Source organism: Schistocerca piceifrons, chromosome 1 (assembly GCF_021461385.2).
Source record: "Schistocerca piceifrons isolate TAMUIC-IGC-003096 chromosome 1, iqSchPice1.1, whole genome shotgun sequence".
NCBI classification, from domain to species: Eukaryota; Metazoa; Arthropoda; class Insecta; order Orthoptera; family Acrididae; genus Schistocerca; species Schistocerca piceifrons.
This window is the reverse complement of record NC_060138.1, coordinates 321348375-321374634: the sequence shown is the minus strand read 5'-3', so window position 1 is coordinate 321374634 and position 26260 is coordinate 321348375. Positions and strand designations below refer to the sequence as shown.

Here is a 26260-nt window from a genome sequence, read left to right as displayed (position 1 = left end):
GCATTCCATCTCCTGCAAGCCCACTATGACAGTTATCTCTTCTTGAGTTCATCTCACATCTGGACGTCGTCCTGACACGTTTACATTGATTACTAGGCCAGTACGATGCCCAACACAACGGATCACATTTTCAACACGTCATAGGCAATTATTTTCAATCGCAGTAGATCCTAGTGCGTTCACAAGACGATTGTTTGAACGACATACATCAGTGCCTTATACAAATGTGTCTACGTCACGTTGAGAGGTTTCCCCTTTTCGTTTCCCACCAAGGTACACAGATGTGTCTGTGAAATCCCTAATGCATTCAGATTCGATAGCACTTCATCCTCATGTAGCGTCATGAAGACGATTCGAATCTTGATAGAGGAAAAAAATGTTATTATCCTTTATCGAGGTAACATAACTCAGTTCATGCTCATCTTGTGTGCCAACGTCGTAGCTAATCCCCGTAGTGTTTCTTTCGTGAGAGGCTGTGACTTTTCTGAAGGAGATTCGGTGATTCATCCGGTTGATACATGACGATACCTTGGTGCTATTCGAGAGATGTTGACTGTGTCTGTGCTGAGTTTCATTGCCTCTCATCATTACTAACAACACAAATATGGTAGTATATTTCACAAAGCTGCCATTGCTGTCATCCAAGCTAACAGATACGCACGTGAAACTTCATTATACATGGTAAATCTTCCGATGACAACATCCCTGGATTATTCTATTGCGCTCCACGATCACTGACGAGTTTGGATTATCTTGAAATGATACAGAAGTCAAAGCCGACAGTAATAAAGAATGGTAGAACGTCAGCGACTTGTTTAATATCAGAACTAGGTATGACGCGAAGGAATAAATTTGTGTAAAATGCAAATGTGTACGGATGGTCGAAGATAGCCAGGTATTAGAGGTATATTGGCGCATATGGAAGACATTTCTCACAGTAACAACCATACAAGGAAATCAAATACTAATAGAGAATTGAAAAAGAAGTTTCAAAAATTTTACAACTGGAGCGCAGCAATGTATTGGAGTGAAATGTGGACAGTGGGAAAATCAGAAAGAAGAGACAGGATGCATGCGGAACGTGACGTCACAGAAGGACGTTAAAGAGGGCAATGAATGTGGCATTTGGAATTACTGCAAATAATAAGGTAGTAAGGATTATTTTAAAATACCTTTATCAGAGGTAAGGATTGACTTCTGCGGTGTGTTGAAGCATCGAAGAATAGATAACTTCGCACTGAAAAGAGTAGTAAAAAGTAAAAATTGTAGGGACATAAAATGGTTAAACTAGTGATAATGTGGTGAAAGTCGTGAATGCCGTCTTAGGAATGGTCTTGAGTAACTGGTTTGACGATGTCCTCCTCTGCTATCTAGATGACCCAGAAATGTGAAACACGTTGATAATTTTTAAGTGCTTAAAATCTATTGTGCTGTATTTGTAATACGGATCGTAATGAGAGTGAAGGGATGGGAGAGTTTTTCTAAACATTTGCTGCCTTTAAAAAAAACTGAAAAAAAACACAACTACTTGTACAAAAAGCAGAGTGTCATGATCTGTTCCACTGTGCACATTGAATGATGCGTAATCTTCATTTCATCTAGAGCTAATCAAAATAGACAGTTATCGTTGATGCCTGTAACAATGTTGTGAAAGCCGCTGCGATCAGGTAGACCGACGGTGTCAATGGGGTACAAACAAACGCAGGCTTTCACGCTGCCTGTTCCACTGTCCCGGCGGTTTTAGTAATGCATTCTCACACAGATATGCAGACACAAACACACATAAAACATGCTTATCTGGAGTCAGCACCATTCTTCAGTCGTGAGATCACATATTTTGACAACAGCATCTCACTCATCACCGATGTGATAATCCGCTGTAAGCATATTATATGTACTGGAGGGGTTCCAGCTTTCCCTGCCATTAGCTGTCTGGCTATTGAGTTTGTAGCACTGCTGGTTCTTCGTTGTTTCCTCAGACACGTATCAAAATTAAATTTGGGTCATACGGAATTTTCAAAGCAGTAGGAAATGCAATTAAATAATGTTGTGTTAGCTTAACATGATATATATTCTACGTGGCTCCCCCTATCAGTATGAATACGATGACGAAATAGCGTACAAACAAGTAAAAAAAATGGCTCTGAGCACTATGGGACTTAACATCTATGGTCATCAGTCCCCTAGAACTTAGAACTACTTAAACCTAACTAGCCTAAGGACAGCACACAACACCCAGCCATCACGAGGCAGAGAAAATCCCTGACCCCGCCGGGACAAACAAGTAAAATGAAATACTTGACTGAAGCATAAATAAACTGAAATACCTATGGCGTTAGTGTCAGAGTACTGACTTTATGTGAGAAGATTAGGGAAAAGCTCGGCTGTGTCATTGTTGAGTTAACACTCCCAGAATTCGTTTCATGTGATTCAGTAAAACAACAGGATCGCTAAATCTCGATACCTGGAGTGGTGTACAGCTATCTTCTCCCAGGTACAGAATCTTATTCCTGTTTCCAAATATTAAAAGCAAAATGCTATGGACATGAAATGTTTATCAGACAAATCTCTGGCTTTAACGGATGATGAGGAATTTCCTTAGAACGAGAAATGAGCAGAAATAAATTCCTCACAATCTGACAAGTCAGAGATGCATATTGTTCAGTCACTGAAAGTGTTATTAAAGAACATTTGAGACTGGTGTTTCATCTAGGGACAAAAAACGTTCAAGCGTGCTTGAATGCGAATTTATACCGTTGATCTTGAGAAAATATTAGTTCACATTACTGATACTAAGCGTATAACATGTCATTAACTAAGTAAAAAAATTTTTCAGACAATACGCTGCTAGAGAAAGGATAGTCATGCGGTAAAACGGTGATAGCGATTCGCTAAAATGTTCGCAGTCTTTATTTAAACGAAGGAGTGAAAGCCTTAGAAATTTGACTGCTTTGGTATTGTGTGGTGATAGTATGATACTGGTATCTCCGGTGTGATTGCATATTGTTTGCTGTTTTACTCAAAAAGCTTAACATGCTTTACGTATGCACCGACAACTTGATGAAATACTAAGACAATTCAAATATTATGTAAGATCTTACGAAAAGACAACTTTTTCGTTGTAAAACAGAATTTAAATTTATGAACGATATTCGATGGATAAAATCAGGCTAACTACTTTCATTGTTTAGTGACATTGCGTAAAGAAATAACAGCCTTGGCAACTTTTTTCACACAGGTTGATTTAGACGGTCCTTCCATCTAACTGATTAAAGTGTGACAATGGTTGAGACAGTAGACACATTATACGTCGAATAGTATTTAAATAACACAACAGGCATCTTGATTCAGTTTTCTGGGGTTTTCCTGAATTATTTCTCGAAAAATCTGGAATGGTTCCTTGAAGGCAGTCGCTGGCCTCTCCCTCGGTCCTCCTTTGTATGTTCGACGAAATCAGTTGCTAAGGGTGTTCCTCTGGCAGTCAAAATCTGTTTTTGAATCCACGTCCGCCAGACTATTGTGACTTGTAGGTTTCACTACCGGTGCGGTTTAATTGAACAGTGAAATGGTAAAACTTTCGTTGTACTCCCTTGAATTTTCTTAACTTATGTACAATATGTGTACATAATACCCACCAAAATAATCATTAGATGCCTGTCCCTCATTTAATATATGAATTTACCATGAAGTACGTTAAATATGGCTAAGTTCGTAAAATGTGGCCAAGTTCGGAAAATATGGCACAGTGTGTTAAATAAAGGGAGAGCATAGGTATCAAGCTAAACTATAGAACAGTCCGTTACCACCACCTTTATTTCGCATTCACGATAGGTGTTTTCGCCATCTCATAATCAAATGCCACCTTGAACCTAACCTAGACCTCGGCTGCACTGGAGATTAGACACCATAATCACGATTTCAGGCAAGGAAAGGAGGTGGGAATGGGGAGAGGGGGAAGGCGAACAATGCGCTATGGCCAGTGAAAGACAGTACAAAAATATTTTGTAGACGGTGCTGGACGAGGTTAACGAAGGTTAAAAAAGCATCGTATAATTTTGTGATACACACTGTAGTTCTTTATTTTTATTGAAGACATTCTATTTCGATCATCAATCAGAACCCGAGAATGATGAGATTCATGATCTAAATCGATCGTCTTCAGTAGAAATAAAGAAGTACAGGTATGTTCCATACGATGCAATTTTTATCTTCGAAAACACTCAATACAAGTTTGTATTCGACAACAGAACCAGATGAGGAGCCGCAGTTGATAGAACCTTGGAATCGACTACGAAAAGGATGAAAAGAAATATCGAAGACTGTTGTTTCACGTTTCGTCGACGATGAGGTCATTAGAGACAAAGCACAAACTTGGTGGGAAAAGATATGACAGAAAATCAATCAACTGTGTGCATTACAAGAGAAGCACACAGTTAGTCGCATTTTTTGTATTAGAGAAATGATGGGAAAGGTATACGAGGATGGCCATGCACAGTAATGAGCGCTGCTTCTACAGAATACATGTACAGTACCATAAACCAGAGAACGCTTTTCCTAATAGGATAGTGACCGAATTCTCACGTTTAAGTTGCCTATTACTATCGCTACATTGCTTCACTTGACTGTCTTTGTCATTCGTATGCTGCAAACTTAAAATAAAGGGATATCTCAGATATAGCGACCTTCTACATAAGAACCAGTATGGAATCTGAAAATATCGGTTGTGCGATACCCAACTCGCACTTATGTCATATGACGTGCTGAAAGCCATGCATCAAGGTAGCCAGTTAGTTGTAGTCTAGACTTCCAAAAATCACTTGACTTGGCCGACTACACCAACGTTTGTCAGCGAAAGTACCATCATATGGGGTTTCAGAATAATTTTTTTGGGGGGGTTTGGTAGGGAGAATGCAGCATGTTATCTTGGATGGAGAGTCATAGATGGAGATAAGTAGAAGTAATTTCGGACGCGCATAATTAATTCGTATTCAGTCAAATGTAGGTAAGACTTAAAAGTGGCGCAAAGATGGATAACTTCCTTTAAGTGTTCAGGTTATAAAGTTGTGCTCCTCGCAAAAGGCAGAAATGTGATATCCTATGAGAGCAGTATCCATGAGTCACAACTGGAATCAATCAACACATTTAGATAGCTGGATGACATGAAACGGAATGATCACGTAGACTCAGTCGTAAGTAAAGCAAGTGACAGACTTCTTCATTAGTAGAAAGACACTGATTACAAAAGACTACTATGACTCACCCTAGAGCATTGCCCAAGAGGGTTGGATCCGAATTAAATAGGACGAAGAGAGGATATTGAACGTATACACCTAAATTCTGTGTGAAATCCTGCTCTCACCCCTGTCAAAAAACAAGAGTTTCAGAGACGTTGCTACCTCGCCTGCATATTATTGATAATCACTATCGATATCTTCGAAGACCGGCCATCTTTTTGACTGATGGCGCTAGAGGTTACAGTGTGTGTATGTGTGTGTGTGTGTGTGTGTGTGTGTGTGTGTGCGTGTGTGTGTGTGTGTGTGTGTGTATTTGTTTGTTTGTTATCTTTCCGGTTATGATCTGCATACCAAAATTTTAAATTCCCTTACATCGTGATTCATTGCTGCAGTTGTGCCTTGATGTCTTGAAAAAGATGGGTGTGGCCCTGTCGAAATATCGGCGGTTGTGCAAAACACCACCCGCTTGCATTCCCGTAAGTTATTTGAATATGTTATACGCCGGGAGAAACTCAGGTTTCAGATATACATGGATTGTTTGACCCACAGGTGGTGGAAAATCTGAAGTGCAAACAAGTTCAAGATATATGTTAAAGCCTGCTTACATATCTTCAAGAACCAATACTACATGAGGTTCCTATAATAGTATTACAGGCCGCTACGTGTTATTGCTGCCAGGAACACGAAGACAAGATCAGAATAATTCAGCGCTCACGGAGCGTTTTGAGCAATTATTCTTCCTGCTCTCCAAAGGCAAATGGAGCGGGAGGAAACCTCAACACGTCGTACAATGAGAAGTCCCGTCCGAAATGCACGCCGAAGTGGTTTTGCAGACTAGAGCTGAAGAGCGTGTTCACTTAGCCCCCCTTCCCGCGACCCACCAGCCAATCTTTGTTCAGATAATATGGAAGTCAGTCTTTGTCAGAAGTGAGCATATAGTGCTCTGAACCCTTCCGCTGCGTGCTGCTTTAACCATTTTGTTTCCGTCGGTCGTAGGCAGTCCGGTAATAGTGTACGGCAGCCAATCAGGATCGCTGAATCTAATGATTTCTTTTGGCGGAAGATGCGAATTGATTTGTTTTCGATATGAAAAGCGAGAAGAAAACTAGACGTGCTGACAGACTAACCTGCGGCCTTGATTAGCTCGAAATGTTACAGTCTGGATGTGTGCTGACGAAGGCAACGAGTGTGAGTGAAAGAAAACTAATTGTGCTAACAGATTTGTTATAGCGAAGGCTGTAATCTGATAGTTTCGTTTTAAGTTGGGGAATGTAACGACGGTGATCGGGACAATACGATTCTAGTAATAAAGTGAGTGTAAAGTACCCCGAGATACACGTACGTAATTGTAATAACGTACTTGCACGTCTTATTTCAGATTTTGCCGAAAATGCCACCGTTGTGGTTAAATTCTAACGTATTAAAACAAAATATGAGCTCTTCATTTACAAACAATAGAAAATTGCCAACGATCATTCTGATTTGCTACCGAATCACTATTCGTCATGTTCACTTCTTATCATTCATTACGCCAACAGTTATCAACTGCAGCACTTAACGGATGGGTCGGGTGCACCATAAGTGTGCTTCTATCCCGTCTGTAGTTACTTCGACGTCAATAGACCGTCAAACTCTTACGATTCTTCACTGTACTGCAGTCTAGGGTTTAGCGCTCTAGGAATTACTGCGATTAATACTCCAACTCCGAGGTCTCCTTTAGGATTAAGGTAAGGTATGAATTATCCGCCAGATACTATGTTAAATCGGGCTCCCAGAATCGGATTTCGTAAACCGACTTCCCAATACCGCTCCTGGTTGGTGATTCAAACACTCTCAAATCGATTCTTGATATCCGGTTCTAGTTGCCTGTTTTCCTCTTCCACAACAGATTTTCTACCCTATGTAAACGGACATTAGTTTCTGAAACCTGCTTGGGTTGCCATGTTACATGCTGTTTTCAAAATTTCTCAGCTAATCCTGACGGAGGGACCCTTCGTTCAGTGATGGAGAAGTGGAAACATTAGACCGATCATGAAGCTGTCTACGTATAACACACTGAGGTGACCAAAGTGATGGGACAGCGATATGTGCCCGCATCTCGTGGTCGTGCGGTAGCGTTCTCGCTTCCCACGCCCGGGTTCCCGGGTTCGATTCCCGGCGGGGTCATGGATTTTCTCTGCCTCGTGATGGCTGGGTGTTGTGTGATGTCCTTAGGTTAGTTAGGTTTAAGTAGTTCTAAGTTCTAGGGGACTGATGACCATAGATGTTAAGTCCCATAGTGCTCAGAGCCATTTGAACCATTTTGAACAGCGATATGTAAATACACAGATGTCTATAGCATCGCGTAGAGAAGGTATAAAAGGTACTCAAGTGATTTCATGTGAAAAGGTTTTCGACGTGATTATGGCCACACGGCGGAAATCAACAGACTTTGAACGCGGAATGGTATTTGGAGCTACATACATTAGACATTCCACTTAGGAAATCGCTGGGGAATTCAGAGGTCCACAGTGTCAAGAGTGTGCTGAGAATACCAAATTTCTGCCATTCCTCTCACAGCGGACAACGCAGTCGCCAACGTTCTCCAATTAACGACCGCGAGCAGCGGAGTTTGAGTCGTCAGTGCTAACAGACAAGCAACACTGTGTGAAATAACCGCACAAATCAATGTGAGACGTATGATGGACGTATCCGTTAGGACAGTGCGGCAAAATGTGACGTTAATGAGGTACAGGAGTACACCACCGACGCGAGTGCCTTTTCTAACAGCACATCGTGTGCAGCGCCTCTCCAAGGCTTTCGACCGCATTGGTTGGACCATAGGCGATTGGAAAACTGTCACCTGTCCGATAGTCCCGATTTCAGTTGACGAAAGCTAATGGCAGGGTCCGAGTGTGGCGCAGACCCCACGAAGTCATGGACCCAAGTTATCAACGAGGCTCTACGCAAGCTGTTGGTGGCTCCATAATGGTGTGGGCTGTGTTTACGTGGAACGGACTGGGTCCTCTGTTCCAGGTGAACCGATCATTGACTGTAAATGGTTACGTTCAGCTACCTGTTTTCAGCCATTCGTGTACTTCCTGTTTCCAAACAACGGTACGCCATGTCACCAGGCCACAAGTATTCGTGACTGGTTTGAAGAAAATTCTGGACAGTCCCAGAGGATGATTTGACCAACCAGATCGACCGACATGAGTCACTGAACATTTAAGGGACGTAAGTGAAAGGTCAGTTTGTGCAAAAATCGTGCACCGGCAACGCTTTCGGAATTGTGCTTGGCTATAGAGGCAGCATGGCTCAGTATTTCCGCAGGGGACTTACGACTTGTTGAGTCCATGTCACGTCGAGTTACTGCACTACGCCGGACAAAAGGAGGTCCGACACGAAGGGGGTATTCCATGAATTTTGCCACATCGGCGTACTTAAAAGAAGGGAAACAGCGAGCCACTCACTGAAGTAGAAACTGGGACAACCGTTTTCTAGACGCTGTAGTGCCCTGGTCTAGCAAAACCGCACCAGGCCATAACACATAACACGACGGTTTCCGTAATTCGGTTTTCGTCTCCCGGAAGGCCTTTCGCATGTAACCGTAGTGACAGAGCGACAGTCAAAGATGTGAATGGCGCCGCACTCACCTGTTTGTGTGATTGGAGAGCGGCCAGCTGCGCCGGATACTGGTAGTGGCTTCTGGATGGCGTCCGCAGCGGAGTGGAGTGCCGCCGAGTCGGCCGGCGTGTCTTTTATAGAGCGCCGCCGCCGCTGCCGCTGCCGCTGCCGGCGCTGCGGCCGCCTCGGTCTCAGCGGGTGGGTGGGGCGCGGGCGATGCCCCGGCGGCGGCTCCAGTCGCCATTGTCGCCGATGCAGCGGATCCGCTTCAACATCTTCCAGCAGCGAACGGTGCTGCCGCCAGACGCAGCCCTAAGGCTGTCTCTATGATCCTGACCCTCATGTGGCTACCGCTTCCGCGAAATGAAGGCGGCCGAGTACCTAGCCAATCTAACGGCGGTACACTTCTTTTACCTTAGACAGTACAACATAATACAGGGGGTGGACAAGAAACATGGAAACACCAAGACCACAACACACTGCCATGGCTAACGATGAGTAGGAAAGCTTTTAGCATTCAAAACAGCTTCCAGTTGTCTCGGAATCGAAAAATAGAGGTCCTGTGTGGTTTACTGCAAAATAGTGGCAAGTTCAGGTAACGAATATGGAGATAAATAGCATTCACGCTTCCTTCTCTCCAAAGTAGACTACAGAGGTTCAATAATATTGAGTTTTGGTGACTGTTGTCGCCATGGGAGATGCCACAATTCATCTTCGTCCTCACAGAACCAATCCTGGACAATGGGAGCTGTCTGAACGGGAGCCCTGTCGTCCCAGAACACAGCGTCCCCACTGACGAACAAAATTTGTAACACGGTGGTGACATGATCAGCAAAAATTGGCCAAGTGCAGTACGACTTGCGCACTGATGGTTCCGTACGAATGTAATTGTGCACGTAGATACTTCATGCATCTCGAGAATCTCAACAATTTTTGCCTGTTATCGATGTCGATACTGGATAGATAGCGGTTTAGGGAATTCCAAGACCGTACGAAAATTTCTGCGGTAGTTCCTCATACCACTTCGGACATACAAAAACAAACAAACCGATGACTTCAGTTAATATATGTAGAGAGAAAGGATTAATAAAACATTTCTTATTTACTTACTAAAATATTACTACAACATACGTTTGATATTTGCGTGCAGTAATGCTTGTCCACTATGCTTTTGACGGGTGATGAATGCAATGTACGTTCATACGGCAAAAGATATTTTTATGTCATATAATTATAATTTAACAAGCTTCAGCCTTTTTACTTTACTTCTACTATGAAACGTTGCCTCTTGCCAAATTTCAAGAGTGTAGGAGAACGGAAAAAAACCTGTAGATTCTGGTGAGTGAATTTTCGAGTATCAACGTGTGTGCATAAATGGACGTATCTTTTGATTGCATAGCCTTAGAAGCTAAATATTTTACATTGCCAAGGTGCTACAGACCTTGATATCTGACATAAATTTCCACTTGCTCACGAGAAAAAGGGTTCTTAACAGTCAGACAGACAAACAGATAGAGACGAACAACAAAGCGATTCTATAAGGGTTCCGTTTTTACAGATTAAGGCACGGAGGTCCAAATCATTGGTAGTAATCATGGGGCCGATGGAATACCATGATATAGCTGCCTGCCCAAATTATCACCGATCCCCCACCATGTTTCACTCTTGGGACACAAACCACACCACAAGTTAGAAAATAGTGTGAAACAGGCTCAACCGGCAAGTGACTGCCTCCCGTTTCTCCAAGTCCAGGTTTCATGGCTTCGGCACCACGTTTTTCTGTTACGGGCACTTGCATCACTGATGAATGACTTTGGAATTCAAGGTCACTCTGCGATTAACAGCCTATGAAGCTCTCTTTATTTTATTTTGAAGCTCGCAGGGTTCGCGAGTGCAACATTCGGTTCTGCAGAGACTTTTTCATCTGGCGTCTTCATATTTTTCGTCACAATCCTATGCAGTCATCATCCGTCATGATCACTCAACATTGTGACATAGAGTACGATGTTCTTCTGCTTTCTGTATCCGCTATCAACCTTCGATACAATGTGTCTTGGAACACGAAACACTATCGCTGCCTTCTTTACGGAAGCATCTATCATACGAGCTCCAGCAATTCGTCCACATTCACATTCGCCTAGCTACGACTTAACACACTCACAACTACAGAGAACACAGTTCTGAACATGGCTGACACTTGCAATATAATGAGAACAAAGCACAGGTGACATTCGTGGTCAGATATAACAGTGCAAGCTTCAGGCTTGGCTAGCATCTTCGTTCATGTTCAAGCAAGCATTTCTCGCAGTGTTCGCGTATGTGTGTCCAAGCTGTGTCTCTGCAATTGCACTTACATTCTTCGAACTCCTGTGAAGTGCATGGCAGAGGACACGTCCCATTGTTCCACGAACTAAAGTTTTATTCCGTTCCGTTTGGAGTCTTGAGTACTGGAAATGTGATTTCTTCTCTGTGTCTGAGCTCATTGTAATTAGTGTTATCTTTTCTTCGCGGTCGCTACGGGACCGATACGTAGGTGGTTGTAGTATATTTCTACACCCCTCGCTCAGTAGTGTTTTCTCAAACTGTTAGTGCAATTTGATATCGGTCCTATACATTTCACTAATATCTAAGATGGGTTCAAGAGCGTTTTGTAAGCAATCTTCCTTGTAGCCTCATTGCATTTTTCTAGTAACGAAACGTAGTCTATCACCTCCTTCACCTACAAATGAGCCTCGAAAGCAACCTACAATAAATTCATTTTGGAAGATATACTGTTCTTTCTGTAGAATCGTATGAGTTCCTAAGTGTTACCTGTTATGGTGTTGTGGGAACCATAGCCGGTCAAACTGACTGAATAGCTTGGAATTTTACGTACATTTCAGATGAGAGAACTTTTTGGTTAGGTAGTACTACTCCGGTGAAATGCTGTGGGGCGAATTCATTTTCATGCTGCCTTAAAAGAGGAGTAAAGGCTATTAGATATTACTTGCCACAATTATTCTGTGAACGTAAGTAATAGCATGTGAATAATTACTGGAATATTTTGGAATATTTCTTTGCGGGGTAGAAACTTTATTTAAAGTAAAACATGTGATTTTTCAAAATTATAAATACTTCTGTTGACCGCGGCCCATAATGCACATTAGTTATTTATTTCTTCACGAATTTTGAGAAGTTGATTAATCAGATTCCTTAGGAAATTATTTACACAGCCAGCTTACAAATGTGCTGTTGCTGTGGTTGAAATATCTGAAAGCAAGCATTGTGTTCTCTTAGACAAAGGGTGAGGCGGCGCGGTGCGTTGCAAAGTTCCACTTACCTTGCTGTGAATCTCTTCCCACTGAAAGGCAGTTCTCAGCCGGGAAAAGCTATAGAAAAAAGCACTGTACATCTCGTAACCACTAAAAATTGTTTTGTCGGTGGAAGGAATAGTTAAATGAAAGTAATGTTGCTATAATCAGTCTTTCGTAACAAAATGTTCAAGTTCGCGAGTAAGCAACATGCCACGCGAAATTTATGATAGTTATTTAAAAGTAACCAAAAGTTTTGAATTTCACACTTTACGCCACTTCTCAAACATTTTGGTACCGAAATATCACAATATTAACAATTTTCATTGGAACGCATATCGTAGGTATGGTCACTACGAGATACAAGCTCCAATTCTACCCTTCTCTCTACAAAAAATACATTTCTAGTTACCAAAATACGAACCAGTAAGCTACATGGCAGAGAAACTTCACAGCCAATGGGAAAGCAACTTCAAAGCAGCTCAAATCCTCGCATATATTCAGAACCAATCAAAACTGTCACTGAAACAGAACAGTAAATGAACATAGATAAATTTTGAAATCCCACAAATATAAAATTAACTCTCTGCTAACAAAAAGACTTACCGAAATCATTATCTCATTTCCCCAGTACGAAATAGTTTGTAACAAATTTCCCAGTACGAATGACTAACAAACAAGTCATTCTCGAACATTGCTCACGGTACCAGTTACTTTACATAAAACATTATTTCGCATTCACAACTTCACCCACTCTCGTAACTAAGCATAATTATAATAGTAATTAATAAACAATTAGAAAATTAAGCAAACAGAACTGTACATAAGAATGATAATATTCTGACAGCAACTCAGTGTCCGCCAGCTAGTGGCGTCTACCAGACTGAATCTGACGCCACGTCTCCTGCGCCTAACTATACTGCGCGGCTGTTCACTGCATTTGCGATGTTAGGCGCTACGCCTCAAGAGTCACATTACATGTTGAACACATCCGCAATGTTTTAACAGGAATAGCACGTGTGCTGCATACTGCACTTCTTCTAGATGTAGCCTTTCTGGCTGATATACACTATCTCCCAACTGATTTGTTCGTTCACATGTGTGGTTTATGTTTATTGAGAGTTATGCTCTTCCATTTCTGACTTATATCACTGCTGTGAACAATCATCTTAGCATGCAGTCATTTTTACTCGTACATTTTTCTTGGGAAGTCTTTATTCGTTATTTGCTCCATCTCAGACTTTTTGTGGGTGCTAAATGCATTCACTACCCACATCAGTACAGTGAAAGAGAAGCCTATCCCACCATTTTTTACTTTTCGATCACAACTATAATTTCTCATTAGACGATCAAATTGGAAACAAAATTCATGCTTCTATTACAGTAACTCAGCACACGGGGGCAGGCCACTAGAGTAGTTCATCCAGATTTATCCTTCCTATTTGAACTTTTGGTATGACTTGTATCACTCATAGTGAAGATCGGGGTCACAGCTAGGTTGTAAAATGCTAACTCTGCTGTAAAAGTCCCCTCATATCATCCTTTTATCTTCCTTTAGTTCTGGGAGGAATTTACTTGTAGGGTTCGCAGTTCCAACTGCAAACATTTCCTGGACTTTTGGTAGGACGAATAGATTACAAAATTTGAAGAAATTATCCAGAAAAACAATATAATATTTACCATAAAGTTTTTGATATAAATCTGTCTCTACCCATGTTCCCAGTCTCGTTTCAGGCTTCTTTTTACCTAATTTTCCAGTATAAATTAGGAACTTCAAATTAAATGCGGATCCATCAGGTACATCCATATTTTATAGCCTCTTTTCACAGGTTTGTCTCTCATGTACTGCTTCACTGAGCTACATGTGACGATTATGTTTCAGTAAATTATCATCTGATTAATTCCTACTTTCTTTGGAACATGCTAATACAATTTTAGAACAGTCGCGAACGTATGAAGAGTCACTGTCATGGTCTTGATACAAAGTTATTTCACTGTCTGAGTCTGATGGAAGATCCTCCTAGCCGTGTTTGAGGAAAGGTGTACCCCAACTGCGCGATGGTTGGCAACGCTAACCGAGATAAAAGTAATAAAAATATGAATCAAATAAACTTGTTTCACATAACTATTGCGCGTAAGTTCATAACCATGAACTAAATTTATATGTAAAAACACTTCCTTGAAAATAAAAGTAGTATATACGTGCCAGATTTGATCTTCGGAACATACACCAACTAAACCGAGCAAAACCGTTGCAGTTCAACAAACAAACTGTAATATAGCGACAATAGGAAAGCGAAATGCTCAAAATCCAGTGTTATGCCATCTAAAAGAGCTCCCTCAACTAACTGTGTGACTCACAACGAGAACTGGTGCCGAGTTCGGCCACCATATGTTATAAAATAAGTGTTTAACATCGATAACCAACGCCTTTGAAGAAGATAGGGGTGTGATCGAGACTTCTTTGTTCATGTTTAAATGTACAGTGGAACATTATCTTTTGTTTTAAAGTACATGCAAGTAGAGAATTTAATGAATGAGAGCTTACCGTGAGACCGTAGCAGGGTGAGATAATGCTATTTTCTTATTGAATTATTTGATGCTTATAAGATACATACTTTACAAAGTGTTGAAGTAGCAGTTATGTGCCCTGAGAGTTGCAATTTTCTGCAGTTCTGATTTTTTTTTCGCTTATATACTATATACTATGTCATCTGGGTGTGCATTTTCATGTGTGAATTTTAGTTCATTATAATTGCATTTTCCTGACTGAGGAATATTATGGAATTGCTATTTACTTTGTTCCACTTTTTGATTCAGTTATTAGTAAGGGAAGCTTCACTGCTGTGGAAAACTTAAGGACGATGATAACTTTTGCATAATTTATCACTGCCATGTAACGCTTCTCGAAGTTACCATATCATTATGATTGAGGAGTTCCAGAGAAACTTCTGGAATTGTGTCGAATGAATTTAAGATGTGTGACGTATCTTTTGGGATTGATACTTGCGCGACCCTACTAAGAAATATGACTCAATATGGTCATAAGGTAGCGTTTTGCACATCTGTTTTCATGCCCAGCGGTAGACTCCACAGCAGTATCGTAGTTTATCTGCAATCCTGCCATCAGGTTACTCAAACATTTGCATGTAATTTATCAAAGTTTACAGCAAATACTTTGTAAAGTAACTAGAATTTTCGCCCTTATAATAAATGATCAAGACAAACCATTTAGAATATATAAATAACTGATCTTGGACTGCTCAACTGAAATGTCGTCTCACACTCATTCTATTGTCATCATAACACTATCTGATTAATTTTCCATCTATAAGTTAGAGTTTTTTTAAATATTAGCAAGACTTCAATTTGTTAAATAAATTAGATATTAATAATTTAATGATGTCTTCGAAAACACAATATTGTAACGTACAGTACAATGTGAGACTTGCCATGTTGCATTCATTGATTATGCGACTTTGGTGGATTCAGTGATCTGACACTTTTCACTAATAAAGATATAAAATTAGTAATATTTCAATATATAAAATAATATTAGTATGAGACGTTGGGGAATGGTAGCCATAGTATTAGGCTATCATCCCTCACCTTCTTTATATGGCTGTCATGTGGCATGAAGCATTTATTAATTTCATTCATTAGCATGACAATATTCGTTTGCTGTGGACGTCTAATTCTCATAGATTTTTAGATATACACAATATTAATATTCCAATACATGTATGTCAGTCCCAAGATTACACAGGTATGTTTGTATTTGTGCTATGACGAACCATCGAATTATAACAGAATTAAGAATGTTCAAATCGCGCCATATTCCAACAAGTGGCTAACACCAGCAGTATACACTTTTGCTACACTGTTTCTTTCATGTTGCCAGCCAGAAGCCCATCCTGGCAGCCAGGTACAGCGAAAAAAATGTGTATTAGTTGCCTCTGGCTGACCTGTTGTCAGCGAGCACAAGACCATCCTCTAAGGCCCCCATTCCTTTGCTGTCTGCACCAGTCAAGCTCAACTCGGCGAAATCTTCCCTTCAACATCTTAAACTTTAACTTGACCGAATTCTTGCCAGCATATCGATCATCTTACAGATGGAAGAATATGGAGATAAAAAAAAGAAAGTATTAAAAACATAGAAAAAGAGAGTAATAATAAGAAGTACTGATTTGAGACTCAGGAAGAAATTTAATTGTGAAGTATAAGTAGAAAATGAGTGAATTCTAAAGACAGATAAGTAAGGTTGACCATTGTTAAGATAATAAATAGTGTAATTTCCATGTGTGGTTATGATTACATGTATATATGATATTTTTTCTTATTTATACAAAATTTTATGTTTTGGTAATGAATATTGTGCTGTGACTCATTGTCTTCGTTGATAATACTTCATAGAAAAAAAAGTCAAATACTGGTTGTCCCTTCAGGAAACAGAGAAGAATTGGAGTACCACAGTAGTTAACTATGTAAAATGTTTATTAGCCTAGTTTTCATTGTAGTCAGAAATTCGTTAATTTAAAGTTGAAAGAGGTAATATGTGGAATTCTGACCAGATCACGTCTAATTTATGATGATGTAGTGGGAATCTGACTGAGAGTTCATGTTATTCTACTGCCGAGGAAGAATTCACAGAAAAGGAGCCCAATGAATTAGGATAAATAGGCTATAGATGGTGCTCGAGTTACCTAGTACCAGTAAAACTTTATATCCGTGTATCATTAAAGTAGAAGTGATGATTAATTTACACACTGTGTGTCTGTAATGAGCTATGTGTAGTGGGATGAAGGATAATGAACCAATTCATGGCCGGCCGCTGTGGCCGAGCGGTTCTAGGCGTTTCAGTCCGGAACCGCGCTGCTACTACAGTCGCAGGTTCGAATCCTGCCTCAGGTAAGGATGTGTGTGATGTCCTTAGGTTAGTTAGGTTTAAGTAGTCCTACGTCTAGGGGGCTAATGACCTCAGATGTTAAGTTCCATAGTCCTTAGAGTCATCTGAACCATTTTTGAACCAATTCATGCATCCATGCCAGACCATTAATAACATGAATTTTATCTACTGTTTCTATATAAGATGGTAACTTTGTACCTGTTATGGATGTTATTTATTTTATTTTTGCTGTAATGTCAGAATTATATGTTATGATACAACGTAATTTGGGTACTAGCGAAAGCATGTACAGTAAAACTTACGTTTATTGTTATAATCTGAAAACATTTGAAAATGCTGTAAAGGAGTAGACTAACCATCTGTTATAATGCATGACTTTCAACTTTGTAGGTGATATGTGTAATTGCTGAATATGTGTGTATCATCAATTAATTTTCTTTGTATACTTCCATGTGTCAAACCATGGCATGGTTGATGTCACTCAGGCTGAGACACTAAACATAATGCACAGGCTGTCTGATCAGCTGTTGGCTGAGGCCACAGATGCCTAAGCCTATCAGGGAGCACAGAGGGCAATGTGTTTTCCAAGCAGAATGGAACTCATCACATACCAAACACATGGTTGCCCAGATGAAGTAGTAGTCATGTCATTGATATGACCTTAGAGGATGAGGTCTTGAATCCCTCCATAAACTTCAACAAGTCAGTTGTACCAGAAACATGTCACAGACTGTCTCAAATTCAACAACATGGACAACTAGTACTATACGTCAAGCAGATGTATCAAATGTCACATTCTTCAGCCTGTAGCACAAGAACTAACAATTTTTTGTGATATAAAACTTTTGGGAATATACCTTTGTTTTACTGTGTGTTACACTGTGACAAAAGAATCTATCCTCTTTTCAAACATTCTGACAGTTCAGTGCACCAATAACAACATGCTTTTCCTGTATTAAAAGATTTTTCAATAATTTTATGGAAAACTCACGTATGAAATATAATTCAGCTGACATTTACAGTAGTGAAATCTGAAATATTTTGAAAAATATAGTCAAAAATATATTTTAAATGCAGAATCTTATGATGAATTACTGGTAGTGAAGATGCTTAAGAACCGTTTAAGATACTTGACAGCCAGTGTCATAGGACAAAATTCCATGTTATTACATTACTTTTGCCAATATATTTACACATACTTGCGCCACTGTTTACTGAGCGACTTCTTGTGCTAACATAACATTGTATCACTCCAAAATGTTTATATTCTTGAGCTGAAAACATTTTTTAAATAAATGTTTTTGAGAGCTCCTCCTGTTTAATTCTTTTAGTACAACAGAATATTATTTCTAAAAACCACATGTACGTAAATAAAGCATTTACACAACAGAATATCTAGCATTATTACTATTTGATTTAATTTTAATGTTTTTACTTAACATTTGTATATGGGATGTTGTATCTATACCTTTCGCAATTCATTTTACCCATGAAAACGAATGATTTCTGTTATTAGTTTACACCTTAAATTCACATTTTTATTCATCATGAACAGGTGAAGGATATCTCAAATGATTATATCTTTGAATATTATTTAGATTAAGCATCATACTTTTTCATAGCTCAATTTGTCTAGTTATTTTTTGTATTGTCGAAGTTAATCAATCTTAATCCCTTTTGCATACAAAATATGAACATAGCTTCGGTTTTGTACTTAACAGACCTGATGGTTTTGCCATGGTGATAATCAGTTAGTATATTTAAGCAATAAAATCGGAATTTTTGGGATTTTATGACTTAGTATTATCTAATGTCAAGCAAAAGGTCTTTTTCATCAGGTTACATTCATTCTCATTTAAAAATCACTTTAATTAATTTTGTTAAATAACTTAATCTTTTTTAAATGCATGACGACGTCACCTACCTGTTTGCAATGACATCTGGTGGTCTCCTCCTGAGCACAAGACAAATCTGTTTAATTTACCAAGGAGGGGATGATGAAATTGTCTAATCATATGTCGATTTCATTTTCTCCCACTATATTTTATTCTTAGTATATTGCAAAAATTCTATTTGCAATACTTTGTATATCTCTGTTATACTGGGCTTCTATTGATGGAAATAAGATCTTTGCAGAACATCTTTGCTTGTCCACTGAGGCTGTTCCTCATATGTGGGTGGTAGGTTTCTCTATTAGCCAATGGAACTCGCAGTTTGGAAGCCACGAGGTCTTCCATGTTCGAAGAAGCTTTCGCAATTCTGCTGATGCATCTCGTCCAGTTCTATTTCCACTTCCTGAGGAAGACTGGGTAGGTCTGTAGTCGATATGATCTGATACGAAGCTTCTAAAATGATTAAGCAATTAGGTAAGATCGTTTCAGTTATTTGCTGCAGTTAAGTCTAAATGAACTGATTTGCTTACTTCTGGACGGTCTGCTAAATTTCTGCACGCTGTATTAGCAATTACTACACATTCAGGATTGTAGCTGTATTCTTCGACATACTGAAAAAGAAACACATAGGTTATTGAATTTTGATTAAATGAGAGCTGAGTATGATGACAAATGTTCTCTTTTCAATCCACTGAGATGTATGTTCGAAGTTATCACCCTCTCCTGAAATATGAAAGAGTTTTGTCGTATTTAAAGTTATGTGCTGAGAACTTAGCATTCAGCTTGGTTGTTGCGAAATTCACTCTTGTTTCTTTTGCTTTGATGACGTATGTGGGTTTCTAAATCAGTTCTGTCGTCCTGCTATCATCTTTCTTTCTCGACTATTTATTACTAATCGTGATACACTGCTACACGACTATATTCCTCTAATTTTTTGAATCAAATCATGGCCGACGAATATTCAGGTGCATCAGAGACCAGTCACTGACTTAAGTTTACAATTGCAAAACATTAGAAATAAGTATTGTCTCTTGGCACGAAATTAGTTTTCAGATACAGAAAGGTCGGTCGGCAACTGCCGTTAAGGCGATCAGTGCTTACGGAATGAGCCGCGGAGTGATTGGGCACCTTATAGAGATGCTACATGGAAATCGTAATCACAGGTTTTGGTGGTTCAACTATTCTTTCATGCTTAGAATCAAAGATCGCAAATTTGAAGGGATAGCCTCAAATGCAATGCTGGACGCTGTAAGTAGGAAGCAAACACTTAGTCAGTTCTTGCTGAAAGTAGGAAGCAAACACTTAGTCAATTCTTGCTCAAAGTAGGAAGCAAACACTTAGTCAATTCTTGCTCAGTATCTTAACGATCCATTACTTTTGTGTGTGACTGTTCCGTTAAGCATTACGTATCGCATTGCATTTCCGATTTCAGTCTGCCATCTGTCAGATTTACTCCATATCTTAAAACTTCAGGGCTTGTCTATTCTCTCCTCATGGGAGTACTGAAATTCGTATCACAACAACCAACGTACAAAATGTTCTTGGGATTGTATCATAACGAGGATCCGTGGCTGTGGTGGTCTAGTGGACACAGGGCAAGTCACCGCCTCTGGCGGTTTCCGGTTTCAGTGCCGGTTAGGAGCGGGGATTCCTCGTCTTCCTCGTTCCAGTCCCTCCAGGACGCCCCAGATCCACTGAGTCTACTATTAAATGAGAAATGGCGTTCTTTCCTGGGAGAGAAAGGCGGCCATGGTGATGGGTTCGCTACCATCCCCCTCATATTGTCACGGCGAAGAAAGCATACACTCTGCCTGAAGTCTGGCAATAGCCCGGCCACGGGCTCCCGCACCAGAAATTACTTTACTTTTATATCTACGACTCAATCTCATATCGCGATTTGGACAAATGTAGAGTATGGTTTCCGCACTGGACACACTTTTGGGGAAAGCGAGGTTGTTTTATATCATCTGTTCCATTACTGGTATTAGTGTCTTTATATTGCTGCAGATTTTTAAAGTATCTGATTATGGAGTGAATAACTGGATATGGTGCAATATCTACTTCTAGAACTTTTGATATACTTCGAGACGTTGAGTTAGAGTGATGTAATACGGCAGTAAGTTAATAATTTTGTATGTTATGAAAGATAAATGTTAACACTGAAATATAACCAACAGTCACTTTTGCGTCTTGTGTTATTATTTATTTAACAACTGAAAACTTTTTAAAAAGTTATTCTGCGTTTGAGCCTGATGGCGCTAGGCCTTAGAGATCAGGGAATGTTACATGCTATGAGCACCGATATCTAAATCTGCGTACATACTCCGAAACCCGCGATACGGTGCATAGGATAACTTGAAATACGACTGTCTATGAGCCTCGTACGAGCCCTAATTGCTCTTGTGTTGTCCTTACGCGACATATACGTTGGCGGCAGAAGAATAGTTCTGCAACCAAACACAGATACCGGTTTTCTAAATTTTCTCCATAGTTTTTCGGGAAAAGAACATCGTCTTCCTTCCACTGATTTCCATTTGAGCTCACGAAGCGTATCCGTAACCCGTGCGTGTTGATCGCACCTAACGGTAACAGATACAGGAGCACTCCTCTTAACTGCCTAATGGTGTGCCAGTGGAAGTATGGTTGTTAGAAGTTATAGAGATCCGAGGGAAGTCCGAAACAGTACACGAGGAGTAAAAGGCAAAATGTGACTATTGTCAAAGTTCGTACAACAGTTGGGCGCGCCGTTAAGTTGACGAAAAAACCACTAGCCAGTGAAGAGGTTCTTATTAGATGTCTATCTGCTATGGAATAATGTCGGAAAATCGTTAGGAGAGACAGAGAGAGAGAGAAGAGAAAGAGACGACTTGTCTCTCCGAGGACTGCAACCGGTTGATTTCGTGAACATTGGCTTCTCATTCATTCGCCAATCCTCATCTCATTTCATGCCTTTACCTTCTCCCGTCCCCTTTCAATTAGTCTACATTTTTTTCATTTATCTCTCCACCTCATCTGCTGTTTCATTCCTTAGTTTACAGTTTTGGTTCATTCTGTATCTAATGACTGCAATTTTCTTTTCATTTACCCATGTAGTGTTACTTATCATCTCTGACTCCATTGGAGCTAATTCAGTTATTAATTGTTTGCAATTTTAACACCCTTAATTCCGTGAGTCGCGAATTCGCATCATAACAAAACGCCACCAATAAGTACAAGATTGACTGTTCTTGAGCGCCAGTAGGTGTAGGTGCAGAATATACACGAAGTTACCACCGTCTCTGACATGTGCTGCGATATCCTCAATGTTTCTGGTAACACTACAGCGACTTGCTTTTCGCAGTCTTGTTCATTACACAGACACGAGAAGTTGTCACGATTGATTGGAGAATTACAACTAAGTACAGAGGGAGGTATGAGCTATTCTGAAAATTATTTGCTTGTTCTATAGTATCTCTGACGATACGTAAATCATATTTAGATGTAATGAACTGGCTGTACTTGCAGATGAATTCAAAAACACTGCGTAAAATACACATCATTCTGTGTTTGTGTTCCTTTGTGGGCCCATAAAAGAGACCAAATCAAATGAACTGAAGGCAAAAATTTTCGTTGATTTATAGCAGCAGAATACTTCAGTTACTAGCAATTTTGATCATTATTTACGTGTATATTCGTTAATTTACTACAAATTTATTATAATTCATTGTTCTGAATGATGACATTTCCCCTTTTTTGTAGTGTGGACATTCTAATGACCTAACACCATGAAGCTTTCATTTTACCAGCAACGGATCCCAAAGGGTTCATGCTACACGAAATACAAGTGGACATTTCAAGTCTCGTGTACACCACCTGCGAAGAGAGTCTGTGACACTCTCAATATACCCTACAGTAAAAAAATGTTGTACTACAATTAAAACCAACAACAGCAATATATCATCAAAACGTTAAATAAAAATCATTTGCTAAATGAAGTGTCGTTAGTGTTCAGTCTCTCAAATGCCAATTGTCTCAAATATACGTATATTCAGTTATAACTGGCGAGTAGAACGTATCTTACATTTGACTTTATGTACTCTATAACACGTCATTACTGGTTAAAAATATTATTTTTTTTAATTTTTTATTCAGGTATTAAGTTAACAGTACTTTGACAACTAATTAGTACCGCGCGGGATTAGCCGTGCGGTCTAGGGCGCTAGAGTCAAGGACTGTGCGGGTGGTGCCGGCGGAGGTTCGAGTCCTCCCTCGGGCATGGGTGTGTGTGTTTGTCCTTAGGATAATTTAGGCTAAGTAGTGTGTAAGCTTAGGGACTGATGACCTTAGCAGTTAAGTCCCATAAGATTTTACACACATTTGAACATTTTTTTTAACTAATTAGTACTCTGTGACTACCACACTGCACTCGGGAGGACTACGGTTCAACTCCACGTCCAGCCATATTTTTTAGATGTTCCTTGATTTCTGTAAATAGTTCCAGAAAAATGCCCTAATTCTTCCTTTCAAAGGGCACGGCCGATTTAATTTCCCATGCTCCAAACAATCCAAGCCAGTTGTCCGTCTCTAATGACATCGCATTCGACGGTATGTGAAAGTCCACTGTTCTTTCCTTCCTTCCTTCCTTCTGCTGGACATATAATTATGACTGTGTTTTCTTTTCATTTCCACGCTTTATACTCTATAGTATAATTTTCCTTTTGTGTTTTCTTTCTCATTTTCTGGCGGAGGAACCTGTGACCAAAGATTCTTCGGCTCAATCTCAAATTCTTTATACTTTCACCAAATTATAGAGCTATTCATTCTGTAAAAATAACTAATTTCAGTTGTTTCCGTGAAAATTTAACTTGTTGTACCTCCATTTTCGTGATTATAGCGTGGACAAAAGATGTATAACACAGCTTTCTGTAATATAATTGAAAGAGGCATTAAACTACATGAAATGCAGTGACTGCATCTTGAAGATAGAAAGACACATCATTCTGTAGAGAATAGATTACAACAACACAGCTATGTAGAAAAAACTGCATTTTTATATTGTACAAATAATCAATAGACAGGAATTGTGCTATTTAGTGTCAAATGGGAGTAGATCATGAACACTGATGGAAATCCTTTCTTGTCTAGTTTATGTGTGCTTAAATTACATTCTAACAATTCCTTTGCAAGTTGGCCACTCATTATCGAAGAACAGCATAGTATCACTCTAATATATACCGCATTAAAAAAAAGCAACACCTTCAAGGACTGAACTTGGCTGCACCAGGGTGAAGTGATTTATTTGTCACGGCCATTGGCGGTCACGTGGCATTGAGGAGGCCTCTGTGTGCACCGTTGTGAATCTTCAGGCAGCGACTGCGCTTGAGTTTAGCTGTGAACAGTGTTTGCAAGATTCATTCTAGGATACAGCTCTGCCCCACCGATGAGGAGGTATTCATGCTGAACAGGTTCATCCACACGTCGTTGTTCTGTCGGAAGGTGAATGGACGTATCGACGGATTGCTGCACATGTTAGTCGCAATATGTCGGTGGTGTGTCATTGCTTTCAACAGGGTTGTGTAGAATATTTCCACGCCTGTAAACTAGGTTCTGATCATCCACGGAGCACGGATGCATATTTAAATCAATTCATTCTGCGAGGAGCAGTGACTGGTGAAACATCATCCAGGTACGAAACGCGGGCACGTGACGCACTTGCTGAGTCATCATTGGTGACCGTCACTGGTAATCGTCTATCCGCAGCAAGATTAAGATCACGTGTTCCTCTGGCCAGGCAACCATTGACACCACGACAGCACCAGGCTTTGTAACTCTGGTGTAGAGGAAGGGTTGTCTTCTGTAATGAGAGTGAATTCTGTCTGTATGTGAATGATGGATGTAATCACGTATAGCGGATACTTGTCGAGTTCCCAATTCCACAGTGTATTCGCCCACGAGACACTGATTCCAGTTTCAATGTTATGTGGCCGTGAGTTACAACTCTTGGTCACATTTGGTGTTTCTGCAGAGTAAAGTAAGGAGCGCCTGCTACACTGCACAGGCTGTTATTCCCGGGCTCCTGCCATTCCTTCGACAGGGAGATGATGTTCTCTTTCAGCAGGGCAATTCACTTCCACATAGGGCTGCTATGATCCATAGTGCTCCTCGTGGTGTACAACAACTGCCCTGGCCTTAAAAATCATCAGGTCACTCGACGATTGAACATGTACAGGACTTGATGAAGTGGAAACGTTCTCAATCTCCAGGACCTGCATCAATCATTGCCAAAGTGCAAGAATATGCGCAAGATGCTTGGGATAATCTATCGCATGACGACAAGATGCAATTCGGCATCTTTATGGTAGTTTGGGTACGAGAATACATGCGTTGGTTACCGAGCGAGGTGGCGCAGTGGTTAGCACACTGGACTCGCATTCGGGAGGACGACGGTTCAATCCCGTCTCCGGCCATCCTGATTTAGGTTTTCCGTGATTTCTCTAAATCGTTTCAGGCGAATGCCGAGATGGTTCCTTTGAAAGGGCACGGTCGATTTCCTTCCCAATCCTTCCCTAACCCGAGCTTGCGCTCCGTCTCTAATGACCTCGTTGTCGACGGGACGTTAAACACTAACCACCACCACCACCACATGCGTTGGTTGCTGGCAGAGAGGGATACGCTGTGAACTGAATGGACTGTTTGGGTTCCGTTTACTGTGATGTGTGTCACATTTGGTCTGAATTTGTTATCATATACTCCTATAATGATAAACTACCTCTGACATCACTTCTCAATAGGGTGACGTTGTTCTTGTGGGTGTTGCATTTCTTCCCGGCAATTTATATTGGAGTGAAACTATGACAATTATCATTACTATGAAACCAACTTGCAAAGAAATAGAATGTAGTTTAAGCACACAGAGATCAGAAAGTAAAGCATTTCCTTAGATGATCTACTCCCATTAGACACTAAATAGCACGTTCTCTGTTTGTTGATTATTTGTAGAATATATACTTGTCACTTTTTCTAAATAGCTGACTTGCTTTCATGTATTATTTACAGAATGATGTTACTTTCTATATTACAGAATACAGGGGGCAGGCACATAATGTGGCACTTTTATAGTAGTGTGTGACATGACGCACTAGTTTTTGTGCAGAAAGGTTCAGGTATAGTCAGGAGCGAAGTTAAAGTTGTGCCCTGTTTGCGACATAGATTTCGAGTGCACACAGCCTCAGGTGCAGCCTGGGCCGTGGGGGCACGTCCGCTGCTGGTTAGCCACTGGTTCTTACGCTGATATTCACGGCACCGGTGCCGCTTGGGCATCCACAACAGCTGACCGCTGACCGGCCCGGCCAT

At 40.3% G+C, this 26260-nt stretch overlaps 1 protein-coding gene across 1 annotated transcript in view; it reads right to left on the bottom strand.

The window, feature by feature from the left end:
• The window catches only part of LOC124717333, a 63888-nt gene extending 37628 nt beyond the window's left edge, over positions 1-26260 (bottom strand). The window contains exons 1-3 of the mRNA XM_047244200.1: positions 26132-26260; positions 19459-19539; positions 8870-9134 (exon numbers count right to left, since the gene is read on the bottom strand). Of these exons, the coding sequence (XP_047100156.1) occupies positions 8870-9134; positions 19459-19539; positions 26132-26260 (475 nt within the window). The remainder of the gene's footprint in view (positions 1-8869; positions 9135-19458; positions 19540-26131) is intronic.